Genomic DNA, 21,453 nt, shown 5'->3' on the forward strand with positions numbered 1-21,453 from the left:
GGTTATGATTTTTTTAGTATGTCTACTTATTAACTTTTAACGTCAAATTAATTATATTAATAAACAGAAGAATTAGTTACATAAATAAATATTTATTCGTCAATTACACATCACATAGAGGTAGACTTAAAATTAATGTCTTTTTGCTTTTGTTACATAGTGAAATAGGCCAACATTATCTTATAGATTATTACTTTTTACTTTTGTAAAATAAATATTAATTAAAAAAAGAAGCATAAATTAATTGTATTGATTATTCTGATTGAAATTTTAACGCATTTTAAAGTGAAAAAATAACTGTTACCTGCAGCATAATGGCAAATAAATACCAGCTTTGTTTGTTAACCAATAAGATCTATTACAACTTACTCCTAGAAATATGATTATCACAATAAGGCCTCAATCTCCTTGACAACAGCACAGTTCCTTCATACAAGTTATTTTATACCTAGTATAGTTACAAAAAGGTTGATTTTTCAATGCCACTGTCAAATGATACTAAATCACTGGCACTTTTAAACAACACAAAACACAAATATGAGTTACATAAGGTTCAATTTTGAATAAAGGAACTTTTCACAGTAAGATCAATTTACACCTGTATTCACAAACAATACTATAAGGATGCATAGTGCAGTCAAACACAGTGTCAGCAATTATCTAGTTTTTTTTTGGCCTAATTCTGCTTCATTTATATGGCAGTCAACTGAAGCAAAATTGTATCTCAATATTAGCCAATCACAGCACTTCAGTGGCAAAGAGTGGAATTTTCCGAAAGAGAACTTGCATATTGAAACTAATATGCACAAATACCTTCCACAAATTCTAATTATAATTAGATATAAATTATGAAAGGGAAGCTAGCAGGAATCATGTTATATAGTCCTTTTGCCACTACAGCACTCCTTTGCCTATGTACTGTGAGGATGGTCACGTTGAACACTGAGAAACAGATTTATTACATTACATAACAAGTAATGTTTGTGAATAAGGGCCTAATTCACTTGACAGCTAAAGCATGTTCATCCCTCCCATTCCATATAACATTTGTCTCTGTAATTCCTCTGCTTTCAACGTCCCATCTATACTAACACAATCCTCATTAAACACACTATATGCAGAAACCTCCCCCTTTTTCTTCGGTCTTGTCCGTGTGTTCAAATATATGCCAATCAGTAATGATATTACAAAAAATACAGCACCAAATTGCAGTTGTAAGAAATAAATATATAGTGACAGCCAAATAATGGCTATTAGTGACCATTTTATGATGTAGTAGCGCCAGGATTCATTGGATTCCTCTTCAAAGGATTCTAGCTCACTGGTTTCAGATGCTACATCATTTGGGTATTCTGTCTGAAGTGGTTGGAACCTCTTTGGTGGTTCTTCTTCCTCCATCTGTAAGTGAGGGTAGTTTAAAAAAAGAATCAATGTCCTTTTATGTAGTATCAGTTATTTTTATCCTATTATGGCTGATCTTGTGTTTGTTACATGTCAAAACAGACTGTCCAAGGCTTATATACTGTAAATATGGCCAAAGGTGAAAATTTCCCAAAGGGAACCCAACACAGCATATAGGTACATAAATGCAGTTTGCAAATAGTTCTCATGATAATTAGATTCGACAGAAATTCTACATAAAGTGAAGCTGGCAGGAATCGCGTTATATGGACCCTTCTTCACTGCCTTACGGATTAATTTATTTATATTTATGAGGTAATGGCAACTATATACTCACCAATAATACTTCATCTTCATTTCTCTCGACGCCCATATCCCTAAATACACTGGGCACCAAAAAATTTATGAGTTTTTCTTTAGAACTTGCTAACTTAGCTTTTGTTTTTTCGATTAACTCTTTTCGTCGTCGTAGTCTACGGTACTCTTGTAGCTTCGCCTCCATTCGCGATTAGATGATTATCTTGACGGTATATATTGATAAACAAGAGATTAAAGAATGATATTCTTATATTTTTAATAAAATTTTCTAAAATGTTTTCGTTGAGTATTCTTTTACGCAGAGTGTATAGTTGAACTTTCTTTATAGTTTTGAAATCGAAATATTAGTTGTGTCTGTCTATTGTTATAAAAAGGAAATAGTATACAATAACAATTTTGAAAAACCAAATCTAAATTCAAAATAAACACGTAGGTAAAACAATACGCATGTCATAAATGTCAATGTCACTCTGTGTAATGTGTCATTTTTTTTTATTCATCCAGAGGAATGACTATAATCTTTCGACCGTACTGCCTAGTCTTGGCCTAGTTTTACGTATTGTGAAATGTCAGGTGCCGAATGCTTTTTTTGTTTGGTTTTGCAAAACGCTTTTGGCGTATCTATCTCAGTTGAGTCCTATTTTTATGTAATGATTTTGCTCGATTTCGCAATAATCAATAATAAATAAAACTTAAAAATATTATTTAAATGAATAAAATGAGCAATTTCAGCTTGAGGTTTAGTATCTTAGGAAAATTTATTTTCGTTGGTAACACTACTTTAGGCGCGAAGTCCGATCAATACTATACACCGCATAAGGAGAGAACTTTCCACTGCAATGTTCACCGAGGATATTTGTTTATTTACATTGTATTAATATTATCTTAGAAAGTATTGATGGATCATTCATCAGATATGGGTGCGTACGGTGAAAGTCCAAATGTACAGAACAATGGAAATTATATTACCATAATTCCAGTGGATTATTCAAGAAGAGGATATCCCATGCAAGCGGAATATCAATATAAGTACGAAATTATTTTCATATAATTTAATTTTTTAAAGCTTTTTAAAAATTTCATTTCAAATTATTTTTGTAATATAATTAAGTACTTATGTGTTATTAATTATATAAATATAGTTTTTGTGACAATTCTTTTTACTCTACTCGCTGATGTACTTAGTTGTATTAGGATTGTCGTAAATCTGAGGTCTCGGGTTCGATTCCCAGGTAAAACAAACATAAGCTGCCATAGATTGGAATTTTTACCCGATATGGCGGTAGGCTTGCTTTTTTCTACGCTGTGGATTTTTTTTTACCCTGACGCGATTTAATACCTTAATCGCCCATAATCTTCAGTGAATTCAGATCCCGCGAGGAGTACTACAGCGTGCAAAGTCAGAAGTTGCAAGCGGAAGTCAATGCTCACTTATATTCAGTGTCGCAGAGACTGCCCCACCTCACGTACAGTCCGCTAGGCCGACACAGCGAGTGGGACAAACATGACCCGCACAAACCTTTGCAGCCTGACTCTAAGGAGAGTAATAGCTCCGATTCATTGGAGAAGAGTGTTATGGGTGAGTTGGTAGTAGTAACCGTCTCAGTAACATTTGAATATTTTTAGTGAGTGTTTTTTATTTTTACACTTCGTATTTTGGAGATCATATGAGTTATTTTTAGTTTAAGCTTCATTAATGGAATATTGTTTGTCCTCAAAATCCGTCTTAACTTCCTATATAACAATTCTCTCGGAAAGACTTTTGCGTAAATAGGGAAACTTAGATTACTTCAAATATCTTCATACATTGGCTGGACACGCTCTCTCCACAATTTCATTATCAATTCCAGGTTCAAACCTGAGCAGTTGCTCGAACCAGACCGGGTCGAGCAGTATCGCAGCCGGATCTTTCAGCACGACAGAACCAATCACCAGTGGAGGCAGTTCTTCCAGCGCCATATCCCCACCTCTACCAGGTATTTACTTCTCACTGAACTCTGCTTTAGTTTCTGACCGATCCAGAGGACAATGGCTATTTGTTGTACAAACGAGTTCTTGAAACTTTTACACTCAACAAGACCGCAGTTCCGTCCTCGCCGCTGAGGACCTCACCCCCTAATAGTTCTAATAGTTCTGGCATGGGTTCCGATGAATATGGTAATGGTTAGATTGTTTTTTCGTTACGACTACGGCCATCCATAATCGTTGATGTTTCATCCTCTCCCACTTTTGAGCCGAGGTTTGTGACCCATTAATGGGTTGTATGGTCACTTAATTTTCAAGGGTTGCCAGCGCCTAAAACGCTCACCTGAAAGTCCGGTGTGTTTGTATAAGCCGATCCTGGCTTAGCTAAGAAACGTATGTCAGAACGAAAAATCTGCTTTAGTATATACGAGGTTAATAAACGACAACAATTGTCACGTCGAGAAGTATTGCTCTGAATTTTGGTAGTAAACTAATGTCTTTACAATTTGTACGAATGCCTTAGATGAAGTTACTTGTAGTCAATTGTGATAACAATCAATTAGAATTTACACTACGGTTTCCTTTCTTCCCTTAAAATAATTAAACATCTTACAATACATACTGTATAAGTTTCCTTATTACTCTGACATCTTACATTATGAATTTCTTGCTACTTTATTACTTTGTGAATCTGTCATTTCCACATCAGGATCATCAGGAAGTACAGCATCTTCATCAACAGTTACATCAAACCCAGTAACCTGCGTCTACCTCATGTCCCGCATCGCCGTCATGGTGGAGATGAGTTCGGAGGAAGTCCCTTCATGCGTGACTGCCTCAAGGTTCTTGAACGCCGTGCTGGCGACCGAGGAGTTGGGTCTCTTGCAGCCCACAGCCAGGAGTTTGGCAGCTAACGTCTTCGCGTTGTGGATGTGCAGCCCTTTGTTAGGTAAGATTTTCAAGAATTTTGTGGCATCATTAAGGAGACTATATAATGCATGATCTACGCACACACGAACGTTTATAAATAAAAAATTCTTGAACCTTTACATAACATAATAAAAATATGGCAGGCCGATATCTCTACATTCTATATAGTAAAGACAAACTTATACGGGGCTCTTTATCAGATCAACAGAAGCCAAAACAACAGAATTTTGATTTTTTTCTGTCTGTAGTTTTGTACATGCGACATGCATAAACTACTTTATGGAATTGAATGCAGTTTTCATTGATGTATTTCTAGAAGCCGAATTTAAAATAAAGCGTTCATTTTATCCCGCAAAATATAAAGCAGGACTTTACCCCGAAAGAACTTTTTCACGCAGACTAAGTCACGATTAATGAAAATATTATTTGTTGTATCATTAGAAATAGAATATATTTTTAATAATCCTGGAAAATAAATTCGAGAGTAAAATAAAAAAGTGTGGCTATATCTTAGAAATTTTACTTGTATACAATAATCTAACGTCTCATCACGGCCTCCATTCTAGAGATCCAGTTGAAGCCCCACCACTGCCCATGGAAGATCTGGGCCAGCTGGCAGAAGCTGCTGCAGCGGTACGGACACGCGTCAGAGTCCCGACGGGCGAGGGACCAGCCCGTGCTGAGACTGCAGAGGAACGTGTTCTTCCCTAAACACCTGGAGGAGGGGATCAAGTGAGTGTTACGGAGATACTACTAAAACTTCGTCACAAGTTTTTTTTCTTTTTTTTTGTTTCTTTGAATGACGAGACGAGCTTGCCGTTCACCTGGTAAACGATACGATCGCCCATGATTGAAATACCATCCAACACCTTGGATTGCATAGTATTGTTTGTCCACTGCTCTCACCATCCTGAGACATGAGATGTTAAATCGTATTATGTCCACTAATTATACTGGCTACAATGTCCTTCAAACTGGAACAACAGTGATTGCTGCTTCGACACAGAAATAGACATTGCGGTGGTACATACCCAGACGGACACTCACATATGAGAGGTCTACCACCAGTGAAAGTATCGTCTTTTTTCCAGAAGTTAAAGATTTTATATATAAGTCAGTAAAAAATAAACAATCAATAAATTATAAAACAACGGCATTTGGTCGCCAGAGACTCCAGAATCCAAGAGCTTCTGTACGAGGAGGCTCGTCACAACGTGGTGACGGGCCGGTACCCGCTGGAGAGCGCTCAGGCCGTGATGCTGGGCGGACTGCAGGCCCGCATACAACTGGGACCTTACGACCCTCATCGGCACACGGCCAAGTTCTTCAGGTATCGTTGTCATACTTTATAGAAGAGCCTATTGGGGCGATGATTGAATTTAGATCCTGTTGGAATTCAGATAGTTGATGCAGTGAAGGTAGCTAGTTATTTTCTTTTGTTAGTTAGTCTGTTGTGCAATATTCTCTGAGCGATTTTACTTATGCATGTCTTCTGGGACAAATCACTTTTCTTTATCTCTTTCTAGTATTAATGGTTTAGAAATTAGAGGCCGTACAAGTATTACGTAACACATGTTTTGAAGATTTCTGAGCCGTCCCCCATGTATCGCGCCGTAATGTTAGCTGTACCCCCCCCCCTCTCTAAAAGTTACAAAACACTAAAGTATAAATTTTTATCTAATATTCACAATTATGTTACGCAAAGTACCGGAAAGTCGTTAAAATACCTTTGTTATTGTTTTAAAATAAAAAAAAACAATGTTACATAACACTTTGTACGAAACGCCCCTCCCACCCTGTAACGCATCGTAACGTTTTACAAGATCCCCCTCCCCTCCAAAATGCTTTACGTAATACTTGAATGGCCCCTTATGGTGTTATCAATGATGCTTAATCGTCAAATTCATCATTAATTTTTCGCTGACAGTTTGAAGACTTTTTTAATACCAAACTTTCCACGCAAAAATCACAATTCTTCTGAACAATTTCCATATCCCCCCTCTCTACTAAAAGTAAAACCTCTCACACATCTCCTGTACCTATTGAAGTGATCGTTTGGCCCAGGGAGAACCAGGACAAGTACCTCCCCCAGCACGCGCGGGCCGGCCGCTGGGCGCAGCTGCTGCCCGCGGGCCGCAAGGGCAGCCCCGAGGCGCGCCTGCTGGAGCACACGCAGCGCCCGCCCGCCGCGCCGCCGCGCAAGCTGCGCCACAAGTACCTCGCGCACACCAGGACGCTGCCCACCTACGGGTCAGAACTCAGCATCATATATAGATAGATTAGATCGATAGATTATAATAATAATAATATCGGCCCTGTATTATAAACTTGCCAACTGCTGAGCACGGGCCTCCTCTACTACTGAGAGGGATTAGGCCTTAGTCCACCACGCTGGCCTAGTGCGGATTGGTAGACTTCACACACCCCCGAAATTCCTATAGAGAACTTCTCAGGTATGCAGGTTTCCTCACGATGTTTTCCTTCACCGTTAAAGCAAGCGATAATTCACAAAGAATACACACATCATTTTTTAGAAAAGTCAGAGGTGTCTGCCCTTGGGATTTGAACCTGCCGACATTCGTCTCGGCAGTCCGTTCCACAACCAACTAGGCTATCGCCGCTATAATAATAATAGATATCAATAATCTATCTATTATATCTAATTATAATCTATCTATTATATAATATATATAATAGATAGATTAGATTAGATAGATTGCATACATAGCATTGGTTTCTACATCATTCAGATTAAATATGGGGTTTTCTTTTTCCAAAAATAGAACAATAAAATACGGTAATGACAAAATAACTGGTCAGTAAAGTTCTTAGGTAAATAGTGCTTCTAGAGTCTCCCATGATCGTCTAAAATTGAACTCCTGTTCATAATTCTGTTGGTCTTGAATCTCATAAATTTAATTCTCTTTTCTATTATTTAGTATTTCTATTATATTTCTAAGTATGCTCTCAAAGCTTAGATGGATTCTTCTTCCCCCCTATTCTACCAAACTGATCCTAGTTTTAATTTGTAGATCATACAGCTAGTATGCTCTTAGATGGATTCTTCCTCCTCCTTATTCTATCAAATTTATCCTAGTTTCTCTTTGTGTGTAGAGCGGCGTTCTTCCAAGGTCAGATCGAGCAGCCAGTCCGCAGTCTGACGAGCCTCCTCACCCACGAAGACATTCCAGTGCTGGTAGCCATTAATGCTAATGGCGTTTACGTCATTGACGACACTGAAAGCGTATGTATTCCAGTAGGGAAGCGTCCATACAACCCCATTTCTGCCGGCTTCCCTGTTTAGGTTTATTTACGACTGCCTTAGTTATTGTTTTCTGATAAATTGGCCGCAATATGTTATCTAAGGCCATATTTTATTGCCTTGCCTTTTGAAAATATGCACCCTTCGCCACTGATGTATTCTATTTACTATTACACCTATAATTGTTACAAGTTCTAATAGAAACGGAGGTATCTTGAATATCATAGATAGGAAATAAAGCAGATTAGGTCCAGTAATATAACTGAAGAGCCAGATTAACAAAATTAAATCGATAAAGACAGACGTCCGCTGCCCATGTCGTTCACATACATTTTTTCTGTTTTCCTTTAGCGTGAATAATTGTAGAAAGCCTTTTGGCTGCATCCTCAGCTTTACTTTCGCCCCTTTTCGACTTATATAATAAGGAAAATATTTCCCCAGACGGTACTCTTGGGCCTGCTATACGAGGAGCTGTCCTGGGACATGGGCCTCCCATCAGACGACAACGAGGACTGCCTGCCATGCCTCTTCCTGCAGTTCATGGTGGTGGAGAACGGCCTGCGCGTCTCCAAGATACTTCAGGTTTAACTCATAATGTATTGGAGTTTCTTTTATTTTTGATCTTACGTATTTTTTCATATTCATGTTATAAGGAATTCGATTTGTTATGAATTAATTCTTATATCGGATTTTATTATAAGGATCTGATTGAAATCGATTTCTAGGTTGAAATCAGGTTATCTATTAAGCCAAAACATTTTTTCGGGAAAAATAGGCAAACAGAAAAATATAGATATTACACTAACACCTTTCGTGGATTAAAAAGATCCTGTCCCTAAAATGTTCCAAAAACACGATTCGTAATTCGAATGTCGTTTAAATTTGACGTTTGTGATTGGTCGAGAGACCAATGCGTCAGTCACGTGTTCGTCTCTCAACCAATCACAATAAAACACGAGGTCGTGTTATGTTCTTTGCTATCTAAGCACAACGTTTTTTTTTATACAGGCAAAGAGACCCCACTGCATCTGATGGTAATATTGGGGTTCAGTAGAATGTCGACTGGCGAGAGATGATTACCCCTCGACAGTCGTCACAATTATGCCGGCCTGTTGGAACTGGATACACAGGCTGATCCCGTAACGCGACACACTTACTTAAGCCATTATAGCAAGTTTTAACTCCTTGTGTACAGTCGCTATCCGGGCGGATATGAAATATATTTTATCACCAGAGATGGAAAATTTTATCATAAAATTTTTATGACGTTATTTAGATTAGTCAAATATGTTACAGATGAAATATTTTACAAGAGATACTAGGTACCCTATCAAACATCCCTAGGTCCGCGAGTAGGGGACGTAGTCATTCTAGAGATACAAAGCGAAGGGGCTGACCATTGGGCAGGGCGTCATTACCCCGTTGCTTGCTTCGCGTAATTTGCCAGTGTCCTGATTACTTACCTTCACACTTCCCGCCTTCATAACATGCAGGTGTTCTCAAAGCAGACAATCATGATGGACACGTTAATAGAGCACTTCGCTGGAGAGTACAGGAAGAAACTTGGCCAGGAGACGCCGAGCGACCATGCCAACTACGACTACCATTCAGGTATATTATAAAAAAAATATTAAAGAATATATGTTTACTAAAAGTTGGTACAAATCCACGAAAGAAGTTGGACCCTGAGTCCTAAAAACAATGAGATCTAAATTAAGGACATGAAGTTAACTAATCTGGCACATTGCAGATGTAGCTGATTAGGACCTTCACTTTACTTGTCCTATGGAGAGACATGTTTAATATAAAACCTTAAACAGACCTCTAGTCTAGATTAAGTACCGAGTTTAGCTTATTTCGAACAAGTCTACATTGTGGTAAGATCAATTTCATGATGTTCAGTCTCTCATCATTCCCAGACTGAAGCTCATGAACTTCATCACACTAGTAAAATCAAATTTTTCCAAAAAAAATCTGATCTTTCCAGAAACTCTTGATATTCTTCGTGAGTCATTTTTCCAGATTCAGGCAGCATCTCCTTGCCCCCACTTTCCCGTCCCGACTCCCCCCAGCGAAGACTGGCCAACAAGCTGTCCCGGCTTGCGCTGGCGACTCACGACGGGCGCGGGAACCTGCTCGGCGGCGCCGGGGACTGGAATACAGACCTCAACCATCCACAGCCCTCCTGGATACTGCCCAAGCATTAAACGATTGTGGGATATTGTGCTGTTTTATTTTATACTAGCTGACCTGACAGACGTTGTCCCGTCTTAACTATGAATTTGCAGCCCGCATTTTGTCAATCGCTGACAGTTATTTCAAACAATTGACAGTTATATAAAATTAATATTTTCGTTAAGTTTTCTAATTTTTCGCGCAATTTTTTGAATTTTTTCTTTCATAAGAACCTTCTGACAATAACAAACAACAAAAAAAAAGTGAAATCGGTCCAGCCGTTTACGCGTGATGACGTGACCAAGGGAAATAGGGATTAATTTTTATATATATATAGACTAGCTCTTGCTCAATTAACATTTCCAACTCCTCCCTATCCTTCTATTTGATTAATATCGTTGCGGGATAATGACAAATTAGTGTTCCCTGAGACTCGCCGAGGTTCACCGCTCGGTGTCATAAAATGCGTGCCACTGATCCTGGCTTACAGGAGTTGTAGTGGTGGGTGTGAGGGCGGGAAAGTCTCATAGCTTTTGTTCACGGCTTGGCTTGCGTGAATTTTTTTCCGGGATAAAAGTCCTTGAAGACACTGAGCTCATTTTGCGTAGATCGAACCAACAGCTAAAATTTAAAAAGTGGTATATTTGTAACATTTTACAAATATACAGGTAGATATTGTAACTGACTGCAGATGAACCACCTCAGAAACCACCTCCCCGGTGACCACGAGCAAAGTCTTCGAAATGTCGGAAAAAAACTAAAATATTAAAACCGCAATAAAAACCCGAAAAATAGTTTAATTTTAATGTCTAACATTCGCGTAAACATAAGAAATCATTATAAAAGTCCTGCTATATATTTTCCTATGTCCTTCGCAGGGTCTCGACTATCTTCATATCAAATTTCATCGACATCCGTTTGTTTTTGAGATTATCGCGTTCAGCCTTAGTTTTGTATGTAAGGATCTAATTCTTGAGCGCGTGGCTTTGTAGCTATTGAAGTCTTACGTCATCTACCTGAAACAATTCTTGGTACCTTCTCCATTAACGTTGAAAGCTTATATACTAGCTTTGAGCGAAGCTCTGCCCGCGTGAGTGTTTTTACGGGATGAAAAGTAATCTATAGCACTCATAAGTAATATAATATCTATTAGTGAAATCATTTTCAAAATTGATTCAGAAGTTCTAGAAAATAGCGCCTATAACAACGAAAAAACTCACAAACTTTTCCTGTTTGTGATATTGGTAAGACAACTTGAAACAACTCTCTGCCTCGGTGGCGTAGTTGTATTGCATGCCGGTACAATAGCGCTCCGAGGTCCCGGGTTCGAATCCCGGGTCGGGCAAAGTGATATTTGGGTTTTTTCTGCTCAGTATCAGCCCGGAGTCTGGAATTTGTACCCGACATGGCGATAGGCTCGCCCACTATCACATCATGGGACGGAACATACTTGGCGAAAAGTGGGTGCCCTAGTTGCGCCTCTGCATACCCCTTCGGGGATAAATGCGTGATGTTATGTACGTATGTAACTTCAAACAATCAAAAGACCTTTAAGATGATTCAGTCGTCAGCATCAGCGAAAATTGGAACCTAGTTCAATAACATGTTTTGTTACTCTGTCGGTTTGTCACAATTTCTATTTAGAGTTACAAATTCCGGCTGATTAGCCGGAGCATCAATCCAATGAATTATACCATCCTTGGAAAAATAAAAAAAATGGAATAAATCAATATATTTTCAAATTCTCAGCATATTTTAACATCATTAAAATTTATTAACAACTAAAACTCTACAACCAAGTAAAAACATAACAAAATGTAAAACTACTTCGTGCCATAATAGTATCTGACGCGGTTGTATTCTTTGAGGAGTGGATGCTTATCCAAGTAGTCCATCATCGCTTTGAACCGAGGCCCTGAGAGGTCCCGGTGTCTCGTCAGACGTACCTCCAGTGTATGCACACGGAATGCCAGCTCCGCACTAAAAGAATTAAATTTTATTTAAAATTTTATTGTATAAGTGACTAGCTTTTGCTCGCGGCTCCTCCCGCGTGATAGTGTTTTTGGGATAAAGTTTTGCGATTTAATCTCTCAAAAGTAATCTCCCCGTTTTTCCAATAGTTTTCATAATTGCTCCTTTTGATGATTGATCATAGTGTGATGATATATAGCCTTCCTCAATAAGTAAGCTATCCAACACTAAAATATTTTTTCAGTTCGAACCAGTAGTTTCTGAGATTAGCACGTTTAAACAAACTCTTCAGCTTTATATAAAAGTAAGTATCCTATGTCCTAAGCCTGTCCTAGGTTCTAAGCTACCTCCCCACCAATTTTCAGCCAAATCGGTTTAGCCATTCTTGAGTGTAACTAACACAACTTTTTTTTAATATACCAAAAATATAGATGTATATTATAAGACCCTTGAAGTATTTAAGGCATTTGAATTATATATGGTGGCGGAAGTATAAAGTTTCTACTGGTGGTAGATCTAACATATGTGAGAGTCTACGTGGGTAGGTACCACCGCAATGTATTTTTCTGCCGTCAAGCAGCAATGTGGAGTTGCTGTTGTGTTCTGGTTTGAAGGAAATTGTAGCCAGTGTAACTACTGGACATAATAAGACTTAAAATCTCGTGTCTCAGGATGGCGAGCGCAGTGGAATACCAAACAAAACTTTATGATTCAAGGTGTTGGATGGTGTTCCTACTGTTTACGGTGGTATCGTCATTCAAAACAATAAAAAAATAATTGAAAAAGCATAGGAACTATGTACAGTACGCCTACAAACAAAGACGGATGCCAGTGCTTCTATTTATTACAATTACGTAAAAAGCCATTGAATAAGCCATATTATCTTAATTAATATTCGGTGATGAAATAAAATAGTCATTAATCTCACCTTGTAGCAAAATAAGCACTTTCCTTTTCTGGTGTTAGAATAAACTGATTAGCGAGGTACCAGAGCCTCTTGTTCTTATATTCAGCATTCATCTAGAAATATACAGCCACCATGAGATATTTAAAACCTGTTTGGATGTCATATATTATTTGAAGATTATTGAAAACCTCTGAATGGTTTTGTGGGATTTCCATGGCTAATAAAATACTAAGAGTTCTAAATTTTTAACTATTTTTTGTTTAAATATAACAGAATTACAATGACGGCAGTTTGCGCGTGCGCGTGTCTGCCGGGGAAAATATGTAGTGTTGCCACAGTGACGTATTGCTAAAATGTAACCGAGGCTGCCAGAAAACTATGATGCATTTAGATGCCACAGTTTTATTTAATCAAGAGACAAGTCATATATTCTTACGAACCAAATAAGCGATCTATTCCTTTTTCAATAACATGGTTGCTTATAAGTTTATTGAGGAGTTAACTAAATCTTTCATAAGAATACAATTTACCTTTTCAAATCTCGCCTGGACAAGGTTCTGCCTCATCAGCTGCTTATTCTTAAAATCGTTAATGCATTGCTCCCGGACCAACGTGGCTTCTTTTATCGTAAGCGGAGCTCCTGTCCCATGTCCGGAGCCGAACATGCGCGCCAGATACGGTGCTAGAGGATCTATCTCAGCTTCCTTCTCTCGTTCAGTTACTTCGGCTTTTTGCGCTTCCTGACGAAGTAATATTTTTCGTTATTAGGTTTTGCATATTGTTGAGATTCTCTATGTCAATATTTTAAAGCGCGAATGGGCAAGCTTTACTACTATTTTATAGATGATGTTGAATGGATTCTTTGGTATTGCATCTGTAACGATGCAACCTTCATGTCGACTGAAGTTGTCATTTTCAAAATATTACCACCAAAACACTACCTTTTAAATCGTATAGTATTGTAGATTCACATGATTGATGTTGATTACGAGATTTATAACTTTCTACCTTTGCTAGAAAAACTTCTTTCTTTAGAATTAAATTTTATCCAGAAAATTAGTTACCTGTTCTTTCCAACCTTTCTTAGCCTCTTCGTTTCTCTCCGTGTCAAACAGAGACACATACAGGACGGGCTCAGTTAGCTCCTTATGCCTTTGCCTTAAATACCCGTTGATGTCAGTCTCTCTGTCTCGTATGTGCTTGTTCGTTTTATATTCCCATTCCATGTTTTCGCAAAGAGTGTAATAAACGTCGAGAGGTCGCGGTTGTCTGGCGCAAGGATCAGCCTGAAATATGTTGGGTGAGGACAAGTACTGAATGAAATTAATCATCTCTTCGTCTTTATCATCAGTCACATAATATACACTGCTAAACAGAGCACGCCTTCACGCGATTTGTTGAAGAGATAGACAGGAAGGGATTTATTCACTTTTTACCAAGTATGTACCATTTCATGATCTAGATCTACTCCTTCTTATACCCAACACTAAAACTTCTGTAAGCCAGGATAAGGGCACGCATTTGACACTAAGCGGTGAAGTTTCAGGGAACACTAATATGTCTTTATCCCGCAATTAAATGAATGAAATAGAAAGATAAATAGGTATTTTAACCTCAAGTATAGGAATATTTACAACTAGAAAAGCCAGTAAATAACGAATATCCAGATATAAACAATGCCAGGATTGCCATAAACTACATCCAAAAGGCAGTTTAGTATACTCATTTCATACAAAAGAATAGATTATAAAGTATAACTTACAATATATCCAGAAGTTTTATCGGGATAGAAAAGAATCTTCCCCCCAGTCTCCGCCAGATTCGGTTTGATATAACTCCTCGTGTTATTCGTCACAAAATTGTACGCATAGTGGTACAAAAGTTCAATAGTGTTTTCTTGAATGTGGAATATCTTTTTCCACACATCGAGTTTTGCTGGTATATCGGGATTGCGACTGTACGTTTCGATGACATCTTTGAATTGTCGTTTGGGTTCGGCTTTTGTACCTTCGGTGTAGATAACCATTCTTGACTCCAGTCTGAAATTGACCTCTTTTATGAAATTCGTTAAAGGAGCTATAAAAGCTGCATTTTTTTTTAAAATAATTATAATAATAAATATTTGAAAAGTCGTTCTACAATTAAAATAAGTTTCGTAACTTATAGTTATCAGTCTATGTTTTTTTTAATTTAAATTGTGATTAAATTAGTATCCATGGCATAGCCGGCTAGTCAGTTAAAATCTGGTTTTAATTTCTTTTTAAATAGTATGTCGTTAATGAAGATAAAAAAAGTTCTGCCTCCTTAGAATATGATTACAACACAACAAGACGCGACGATCAGTGTCGTTTCTTCGTGATTGGTCGAGAGACTAACATGTGACACACGTCATAGTCTTTCAACAAATCACAATCTTCACCATTTAACGACACAGACCTTCGTTTTGTGTTTGTTATACTATATTCTAGGAAGCTGATCACTGTGAAAATTTTTCGGGTGACATTGTGAGAAACTAATTTATTTATATATAGATAGATTAAATTACTAAAAGAATGATTATTATAATGTTAACCTGTCATCTCTCTTAGTGTAATACTCGTCGAAGGTCAATGGGGAGCAGACCAATTTCGTTAGATGGTCCAAACGCGCGTAGTAGTTAAATTCTAGAGTACGAACACCCTCTACGGACGTTACTGGTGCGTCTAGCGAGTACGTATGCTCTGGAAAAAGTATATTTTACATTACTAAAAAATCTTTTCACTTATTGCACAGAAACCATGATTTATTTTAATTCTTGAAAATAATGCATAGTATCTTCATTTGGTTTTCTAAACGTTTTCAGCTGACATGAAAATACAGCAGGCGTAATTGTATAATGCTTGGTTGCTAATGATCAAGCCTTGATTAAATTGAATCCTGCATGGATTGACAACAATTGACGTGAAAGGTTTTAAAGCAATATAAAGTGAAGAATTTTGGAAAACAATATATTAGTCACGTAGGTGAACAAACATGGTTGCACTATCACAGGTCAACATGCATGATAATAATAATTTTAATTAAAAGTAATTTTACAACTACGGACATTTACAGATATTTAGTGGTAATAACTAGTAACTAAAAAAGCCAGCCCAGGCTGGAAGGTAAGGAAAGAAAATATATATCTACATTTTAATAAAATAATTTAAAAGACGCCTCACGATCCTCACCGGTAAGAATAGATAGGCCCTAACCTGCCAGATACCTTAGATAACTTACTCAGCAAGTGATCTTTACGCCCAATGCCGAATGTTTCTCGTATCACTCGTTTGACGTGGTCTATTTTCACCGCGTCCATTAGATCTTCTCTGTTTCTGTACCATTCGTAGCTAGAAGAAATATAATGCACAAACTGCTGTTTTAATAGGTTCGTCAGTGAGATATCACCAAGGGTCAAGAAAAACATACGTAATCAAAGGCACGGTTAGAGCATAATCTTCGAAGATCTTGAGACGTTTCACGATGCCATCCCTCTGGGAGTAAGGCGAAAATTTCTCCAACAACACTTTCTTATAGTGTATTACTTTATGACTTCCCGGATATCTTTGTTCGTATTCTGCAAATAATAAATAGTTCGGAAAAAGCGACAGCAGTATTCCTTTTTTCATACGAGGAAATCGAAATATAATTAAAAGTTATGCTTCCACAGAAATTGACCGAGGAGTTCCAATGGACAACCTCGTTGGCTGAATAATATGACATAGCCCTAGAGTAAATAGATAAAATAATTTCTATGGCTCCAGTTTCAAGACCAATAAGTGTATCAGCTAGTACTTGAGACTGCTTTGTTAAAAATAGTCATAATATAAATAGTAGATGAACAATATGCTGCTGGTGATGCTGCTCAATAGCTATTATGTGGTACCCACAAACAGTTACAATTGGTATTATTTTATATACGCCTTTGCACTTATAGCCCAGATTAATAGCCCGTTAGAGATTCTAACACTGTAAGTACAGTGAGAATCACATACCATCAGCAGAGATATCAAGCTTCTCAACCCAACTGGCTGGCACGTCCAGATGCTTCTCAGTATCCACAGCAGTGCGTTTGTCGGTGACGTCGATGCCAACCAGCTGCCTTCGGTAATAAGGCTCGCCGGCCAGCATGTGCTCCCAGCATGACAGCTCCGAGAGATCGTAGCTTATGCTCTGCAGGCCTGCGCCGCAGCCTTGGAGGTTCGCCTTAAAAAATGTTGGCTATTACTATTAAATTTAATATCTGAGGTAATTTATTAGGATCTGAGGATCCTAATAAATTTATTGAGATAAAGACACCATCACGAACGTATAGAAAATTAAATATAATCGAAAATATAAATTACAATCAACATCTTCCTCCAATTCGTTTATTTTTTATTTTGATTACTTACATAATAATTTTCATGGTTATAAACGCTGTCAATATCTTGGTATTTGTCTGCATCAAGTGGATATCCCTTGCCTTCACTTGGTTCTATGAAAAAGGGTTCTTCAACTCCCATAAATCCAGGTAACACCAGAATCCAGGCATGGGTGCGCCAACCGTCAATAGGATCTGGTGGTGGTTTCTCCAATTCCTAAAAACCAACATAGCCAAGTTCAAACAGCGATTAAACTCTACAGTTACTGTTTAGTGAGGTACCTACTTAATTTAGTTTTGACTTACAGCTGGTTGAGTAAATTTGTGTTTTAGGGGTAAATATTATTGTAAAGGCGAGTTACTGTGATTTTTATCAAAAATGGATTTCTATAATCATAATTTGCTCTGATGTAAAGTTCGCTATGTGTTGCTTGGTAATTTATTCATCGTTTTTGTTTTTGTAGTCCAAGTTCTGGGAGTAAGCAAGAGTCAAGCACTGATTAAAAGTTTAAGAGCAGATTAGTCAAGACGTAACTAAGCATAGCTTTGCAATTTTTTATAAGTAACACGTTTAAGTAAACATGCTCATACTTACAGAAATTTTCTTTAAGCGTTCATTTTCTATTTTATCTATCGCCGCTTGTTTCTCGTCGGCTTCTTTTTGTGCCCTTTCTAGAACATACTTCGATGTCAAATCTGGCAATGGAACCAGTCTGTATCGGGGCTCTTCACCTGACGTTTGTGGTGCTTCCACTTTCTGGAAAATAAAGTAACTATATAGGTATTGTTTTATTCGAGAGATGCGATATTTATCAGAAAGGAAAGTACTTTCGCTTCTAGGACGATGGTTAAAGGGATTACCTATATTTTTAATGGAATACCTACATTATAGTCAATATTATCTTCTATGAGGATTTAATTCAAATTCAATGTGGATTTTAACTTCTCCTCGATAAGAATCCTGAAACAAACTAGATAACTCTATTCTAATTTCTGAATTACAGCTTCTATGAAAGTGTAAAATAGTAAATAAGTGTCTTAAAAAGCAGTGCTAAATTCATTTTTCTTTAAAACGTCGATCATGTTAAATCCGGCATTGCATCTCTTTGCCCCCTGGTATTGCAGAAGTTCTTGGGTGATGGTGATGACTTACCATCAGGTGAACCGTATGTACGTTTGTTCACTATATCATAAAAAAAAAATTATAGAAATCATAATAGCCAATGACGTCACTCACCTCTGCCTCATCAGGTACTTCAGGGCACAAAGTCCTATACCGAATAGCCATACAAGTGTCCCTTTTGGCGCATCCTACCACCACGTACGCGTCGTATCCAGCGCCGATCAGCCAGGACACCAGCACGTGGGCCAACTCGAATGGATTACCGCTGCGTCTGATGATAGCCGTGTATGGAGACATGATGCGCTCGGGCTGGAAGGAATAGACTTTATTATTATTGTTATAAAGATGATTTTAGTAAGCGGCATTTAGTATTTGTAAATATGCTCCTAAAATCTTAATATACTCTTGAGGAAAGTCAGCTTTATTAAGCCTAAAAGCAGAAGACGGATGGCCTTATTCGAGATTAAATCGGAAACCATGTAAAAAAATTACACAAACGAACCATGTGGTAAAATATAAAAGATTTTTTTTTTATACGGCGCTTCCATAATACAAGAAATAAAAGAGAAACGACATCTATTTGTGATAATAAATCAACACTTTGAGAACTGAATTACAAAATGCCAACTCAAAAGCAAACTAATACGTAGAGCGACGCTCTATAATGTTTACATTGAAATCATAGAGATGGCGTTAGTAGGCGCTATTTCTTAGGAGCATAAAAATAGCTATTTTTCTTAACCAATAATATTATTAAAGCACCATCAATATTTTAATTAATTAAATCATATTTTTTAATTCTCATAAACTTTAAAAGCAAGCAAAAATAACAAAATATATTATTATATCTGTTATTTGCACTACATAAACAATCGTATGAAAACAAAACGGAAACTTTCAAACTTGCAATGTTGCGTTTTAGTTTCAAAATAATAAACAGTACATTTCATCAGGGTGAAGGGCCGTAACAGTGGGCGGGAGTGGGAGACGGTTCCCACCCTACAAATTGAATCCAAAGTTGAACGAAAACAAAGTCGGCGTGCACAACTTTTGCGACTCCACAACTTTCACTTTTCATTGTAAACTTTTCACCACTCTCGCTATCAATACGCTTTTCTTTTATTCATTTTACTCTTATTGTTGATGGTCAAGTATTTCTTGCGTTGAACTTTTTAAAGTTGTTTGACAGTGCTTTTCGAGTTTTTATTGTTTTGATTTCCCCATGTTGACGTATTTAGGCTCCCTGACTCAGGTTGATACGAAAGAGATTGATGACAAGAGGATGCTTCTATACCTATATTTAATTAAACATTTAACGCTTTAATATTTTCTGTGTTTATGCGTATGAATTTATAGTTAATCAAAGATACAGTGAGGTGTAATTTACGGATGCTGCTTTGAATATGCGCTTACGAGACGAGGTGATTATGTAACCGCAGAGTCGAGTGTTCGATTCTAGTCATTCTGATCTTCAAAGTCTAATGATTTAGTTGTACAAAAATATAAGGTATTCATCTGAGTGGTCATAAATGAAAGTGATCTGCAGGCTCAAAAGAGATTGTTAAGTAAGTAATTTACTATTTTCATTAAATTAATAACTAAGGAGTTTAAGAGACTTTTCGATCATAAGTTAGATACTAAAACTACTTCAACAGAAATATATTCATCCAAGGTTCCGTAAAATTTAAAGAATGATTGGGATGTCCATGGAAAAACAACAAAATACACAAACGCTAACGCCTTTTATATCAGAAGCGGTAGGCAGAAGTGCAACTACTTTCCGCCATGTGTATTCCGTCCCATGACGTGATACAAGCCGAGTCTTCCGCCATATTATGCACAAATATCACACTTCGCATTGAATCTCAGCAGAAAAAAATTAAGTTTGCTCAACTATGGATTCGAACCTAAGACCTCAAAGTGGTGATCGTACTGCGCATGCAATATAACTACGTTACTGAGGGGGTAAAAACGGCAAATTGTTTTAAACCAATTCACATTCCAAAAATTGTTTAAATTCCTTATGAGTTTCAAAACTCCAAATAAAGATATAGATTATAATGTATGTACATATATAATGATAAAATATTTAAAAATAGGTAGATGATGTAGAATGTACTGAAGATAGTCGCAAGCTCCGCTATCCTTGTTTCATTATATACTAGGAGTATTTTAATTGACGTTTTACCACTCTTTTCAATAAAGGATCCCAATCGTTTTTTTTTTAATCTTAAGCGAAAATTGACCAATCAGAACAAAGAATTTATGAGAGAGTTTTTTTCTGGATCGGATCTAAGGTTAAGAATTGTTTATTGAAAACGGCCGTAAGAGAATTTAAGATTTAACAACTATACATAACTTCGGTCAAAATGTCCGCCGTCTGCCGAAGCCCTTATTGTGCAGCGGCCGCTATCAGGAATTGTATGAAATTGTGTGTGCCTATGTTTCTGATAACAATACAATATGGTACCGTTGAGCTAGCCCGATAACAACGGAGCTGGCCACGGGAGCTGTAAGCCTAGATTTGAGGCGTGTTTCGTTTATGCCTATGTCTGGGAAAGCTGTTCTGCTGTTAATTAATGATCGAATGGTGATATATTATAAGATTTTACTAGTAAAAGTAATATTTTGTCCATGTTTGTATTGAACTGTAAGTTTTTAAACTTTATTTATATTATCAATTAATTTTTTTTCACTTTTATTTTTTAGATGACTTTTGTCACCGCGCCGAGCAAATTCCAATCAAATATCCATAGCTTGAGTGTCAATTGTCCCTAAAATATACCTTTGATACAAACAAATAATTAAACATTTAATCTCACAACATTAATTCTAAAACGAAATACATACATTAGCGACCTCTCGCGGCCACGTGACGATTCCCGTGGGAACTTGTCGGTAAATGTATTCTAAATGCTACAACGTTGCGTAAGCTATCCGATCGGTATCAATGATGCACGCGTGTTTAAACGTATTTCTTTAAATAAATATGGGAGCTCAATTTACTTGGATGTTGGATT

The 21,453-nt window shown here is 37.3% G+C and overlaps 3 protein-coding genes across 4 annotated transcripts in view; 1 reads left to right on the forward strand and 2 right to left on the reverse strand.

Annotated features, from left to right (window-relative positions):
- Positions 1–72: 72 nt before the first annotated feature.
- LOC115446806 (SAYSvFN domain-containing protein 1) lies at positions 73–2,174 on the reverse strand. The gene is made up of 2 exons (XM_030173607.2): positions 1,739–2,174; positions 73–1,398 (listed from the first exon to the last, which is right to left on the reverse strand). Exons 1-2 carry the CDS (start codon positions 1,901–1,903, stop codon positions 1,012–1,014), a joined length of 552 nt encoding a protein of 183 aa, XP_030029467.2. The 5' UTR covers positions 1,904–2,174; the 3' UTR covers positions 73–1,011.
- A 97-nt stretch (positions 2,175–2,271) lies between these two features.
- LOC115446813 (FERM domain-containing protein 8) lies at positions 2,272–10,089 on the forward strand. 2 transcript variants are annotated; one of them, XM_037438318.1, is made up of 11 exons: positions 2,272–2,748; positions 3,081–3,298; positions 3,570–3,695; positions 4,394–4,633; positions 5,181–5,346; positions 5,783–5,944; positions 6,679–6,864; positions 7,729–7,858; positions 8,318–8,458; positions 9,370–9,487; positions 9,899–10,089. In XM_037438318.1, the coding sequence occupies exons 1-11, from the start codon at positions 2,618–2,620 to the stop codon at positions 10,081–10,083; spliced, it is 1,803 nt and encodes a 600-aa protein (XP_037294215.1). In that variant the 5' UTR covers positions 2,272–2,617; the 3' UTR covers positions 10,084–10,089. The 2 variants fall into 2 exon arrangements, with proteins under 2 accessions (XP_037294215.1, XP_037294216.1); XM_037438319.1 differs by lacking the exon at positions 9,899–10,089 and having other exon boundaries at positions 8,318–8,472.
- A 1,709-nt stretch (positions 10,090–11,798) lies between these two features.
- Positions 11,799–21,453, reverse strand: part of LOC115446814 (dynein regulatory complex subunit 7) — a 183,012-nt gene continuing 173,357 nt past the window's right edge. The window contains exons 3-14 of the mRNA XM_037438320.1: positions 18,548–18,742; positions 17,906–18,067; positions 17,342–17,527; positions 16,943–17,153; positions 16,377–16,524; positions 16,188–16,297; positions 15,502–15,649; positions 14,692–14,968; positions 13,994–14,215; positions 13,460–13,669; positions 12,951–13,042; positions 11,799–12,031 (exon numbers count right to left, since the gene is read on the reverse strand). Of these exons, the coding sequence (XP_037294217.1) occupies positions 11,875–12,031; positions 12,951–13,042; positions 13,460–13,669; positions 13,994–14,215; positions 14,692–14,968; positions 15,502–15,649; positions 16,188–16,297; positions 16,377–16,524; positions 16,943–17,153; positions 17,342–17,527; positions 17,906–18,067; positions 18,548–18,742 (2,118 nt within the window). The 3' untranslated portion in view covers positions 11,799–11,874. The remainder of the gene's footprint in view (positions 12,032–12,950; positions 13,043–13,459; positions 13,670–13,993; positions 14,216–14,691; positions 14,969–15,501; positions 15,650–16,187; positions 16,298–16,376; positions 16,525–16,942; positions 17,154–17,341; positions 17,528–17,905; positions 18,068–18,547; positions 18,743–21,453) is intronic.

Source organism: Manduca sexta, chromosome 13 (genome assembly GCF_014839805.1).
Source record: "Manduca sexta isolate Smith_Timp_Sample1 chromosome 13, JHU_Msex_v1.0, whole genome shotgun sequence".
Lineage (NCBI taxonomy): Eukaryota > Metazoa > Arthropoda > Insecta > Lepidoptera > Sphingidae > Manduca > Manduca sexta.

Coding starts and splice junctions, on each gene's coding strand:
- LOC115446813 (XM_037438318.1), top strand. CDS start 2,618: ATGGATCATTCATCAGATATGGGTGCGTACGGTGAAAGTCCAAATGTA. Junction 4,634..5,180: donor GATGTGCAGCCCTTTGTTAG/GTAAGATTTTCA, acceptor CCTCCATTCTAG/AGATCCAGTTGAAGCCCCAC. Junction 6,865..7,728: donor AGGACGCTGCCCACCTACGG/GTCAGAACTCAG, acceptor CTTTGTGTGTAG/AGCGGCGTTCTTCCAAGGTC.
- LOC115446806 (XM_030173607.2), bottom strand. CDS start 1,903: ATGGAGGCGAAGCTACAAGAGTACCGTAGACTACGACGACGAAAAGAG. Junction 1,399..1,738: donor ATGAAGATGAAGTATTATTG/GTGAGTATATAG, acceptor CCTCACTTACAG/ATGGAGGAAGAAGAACCACC.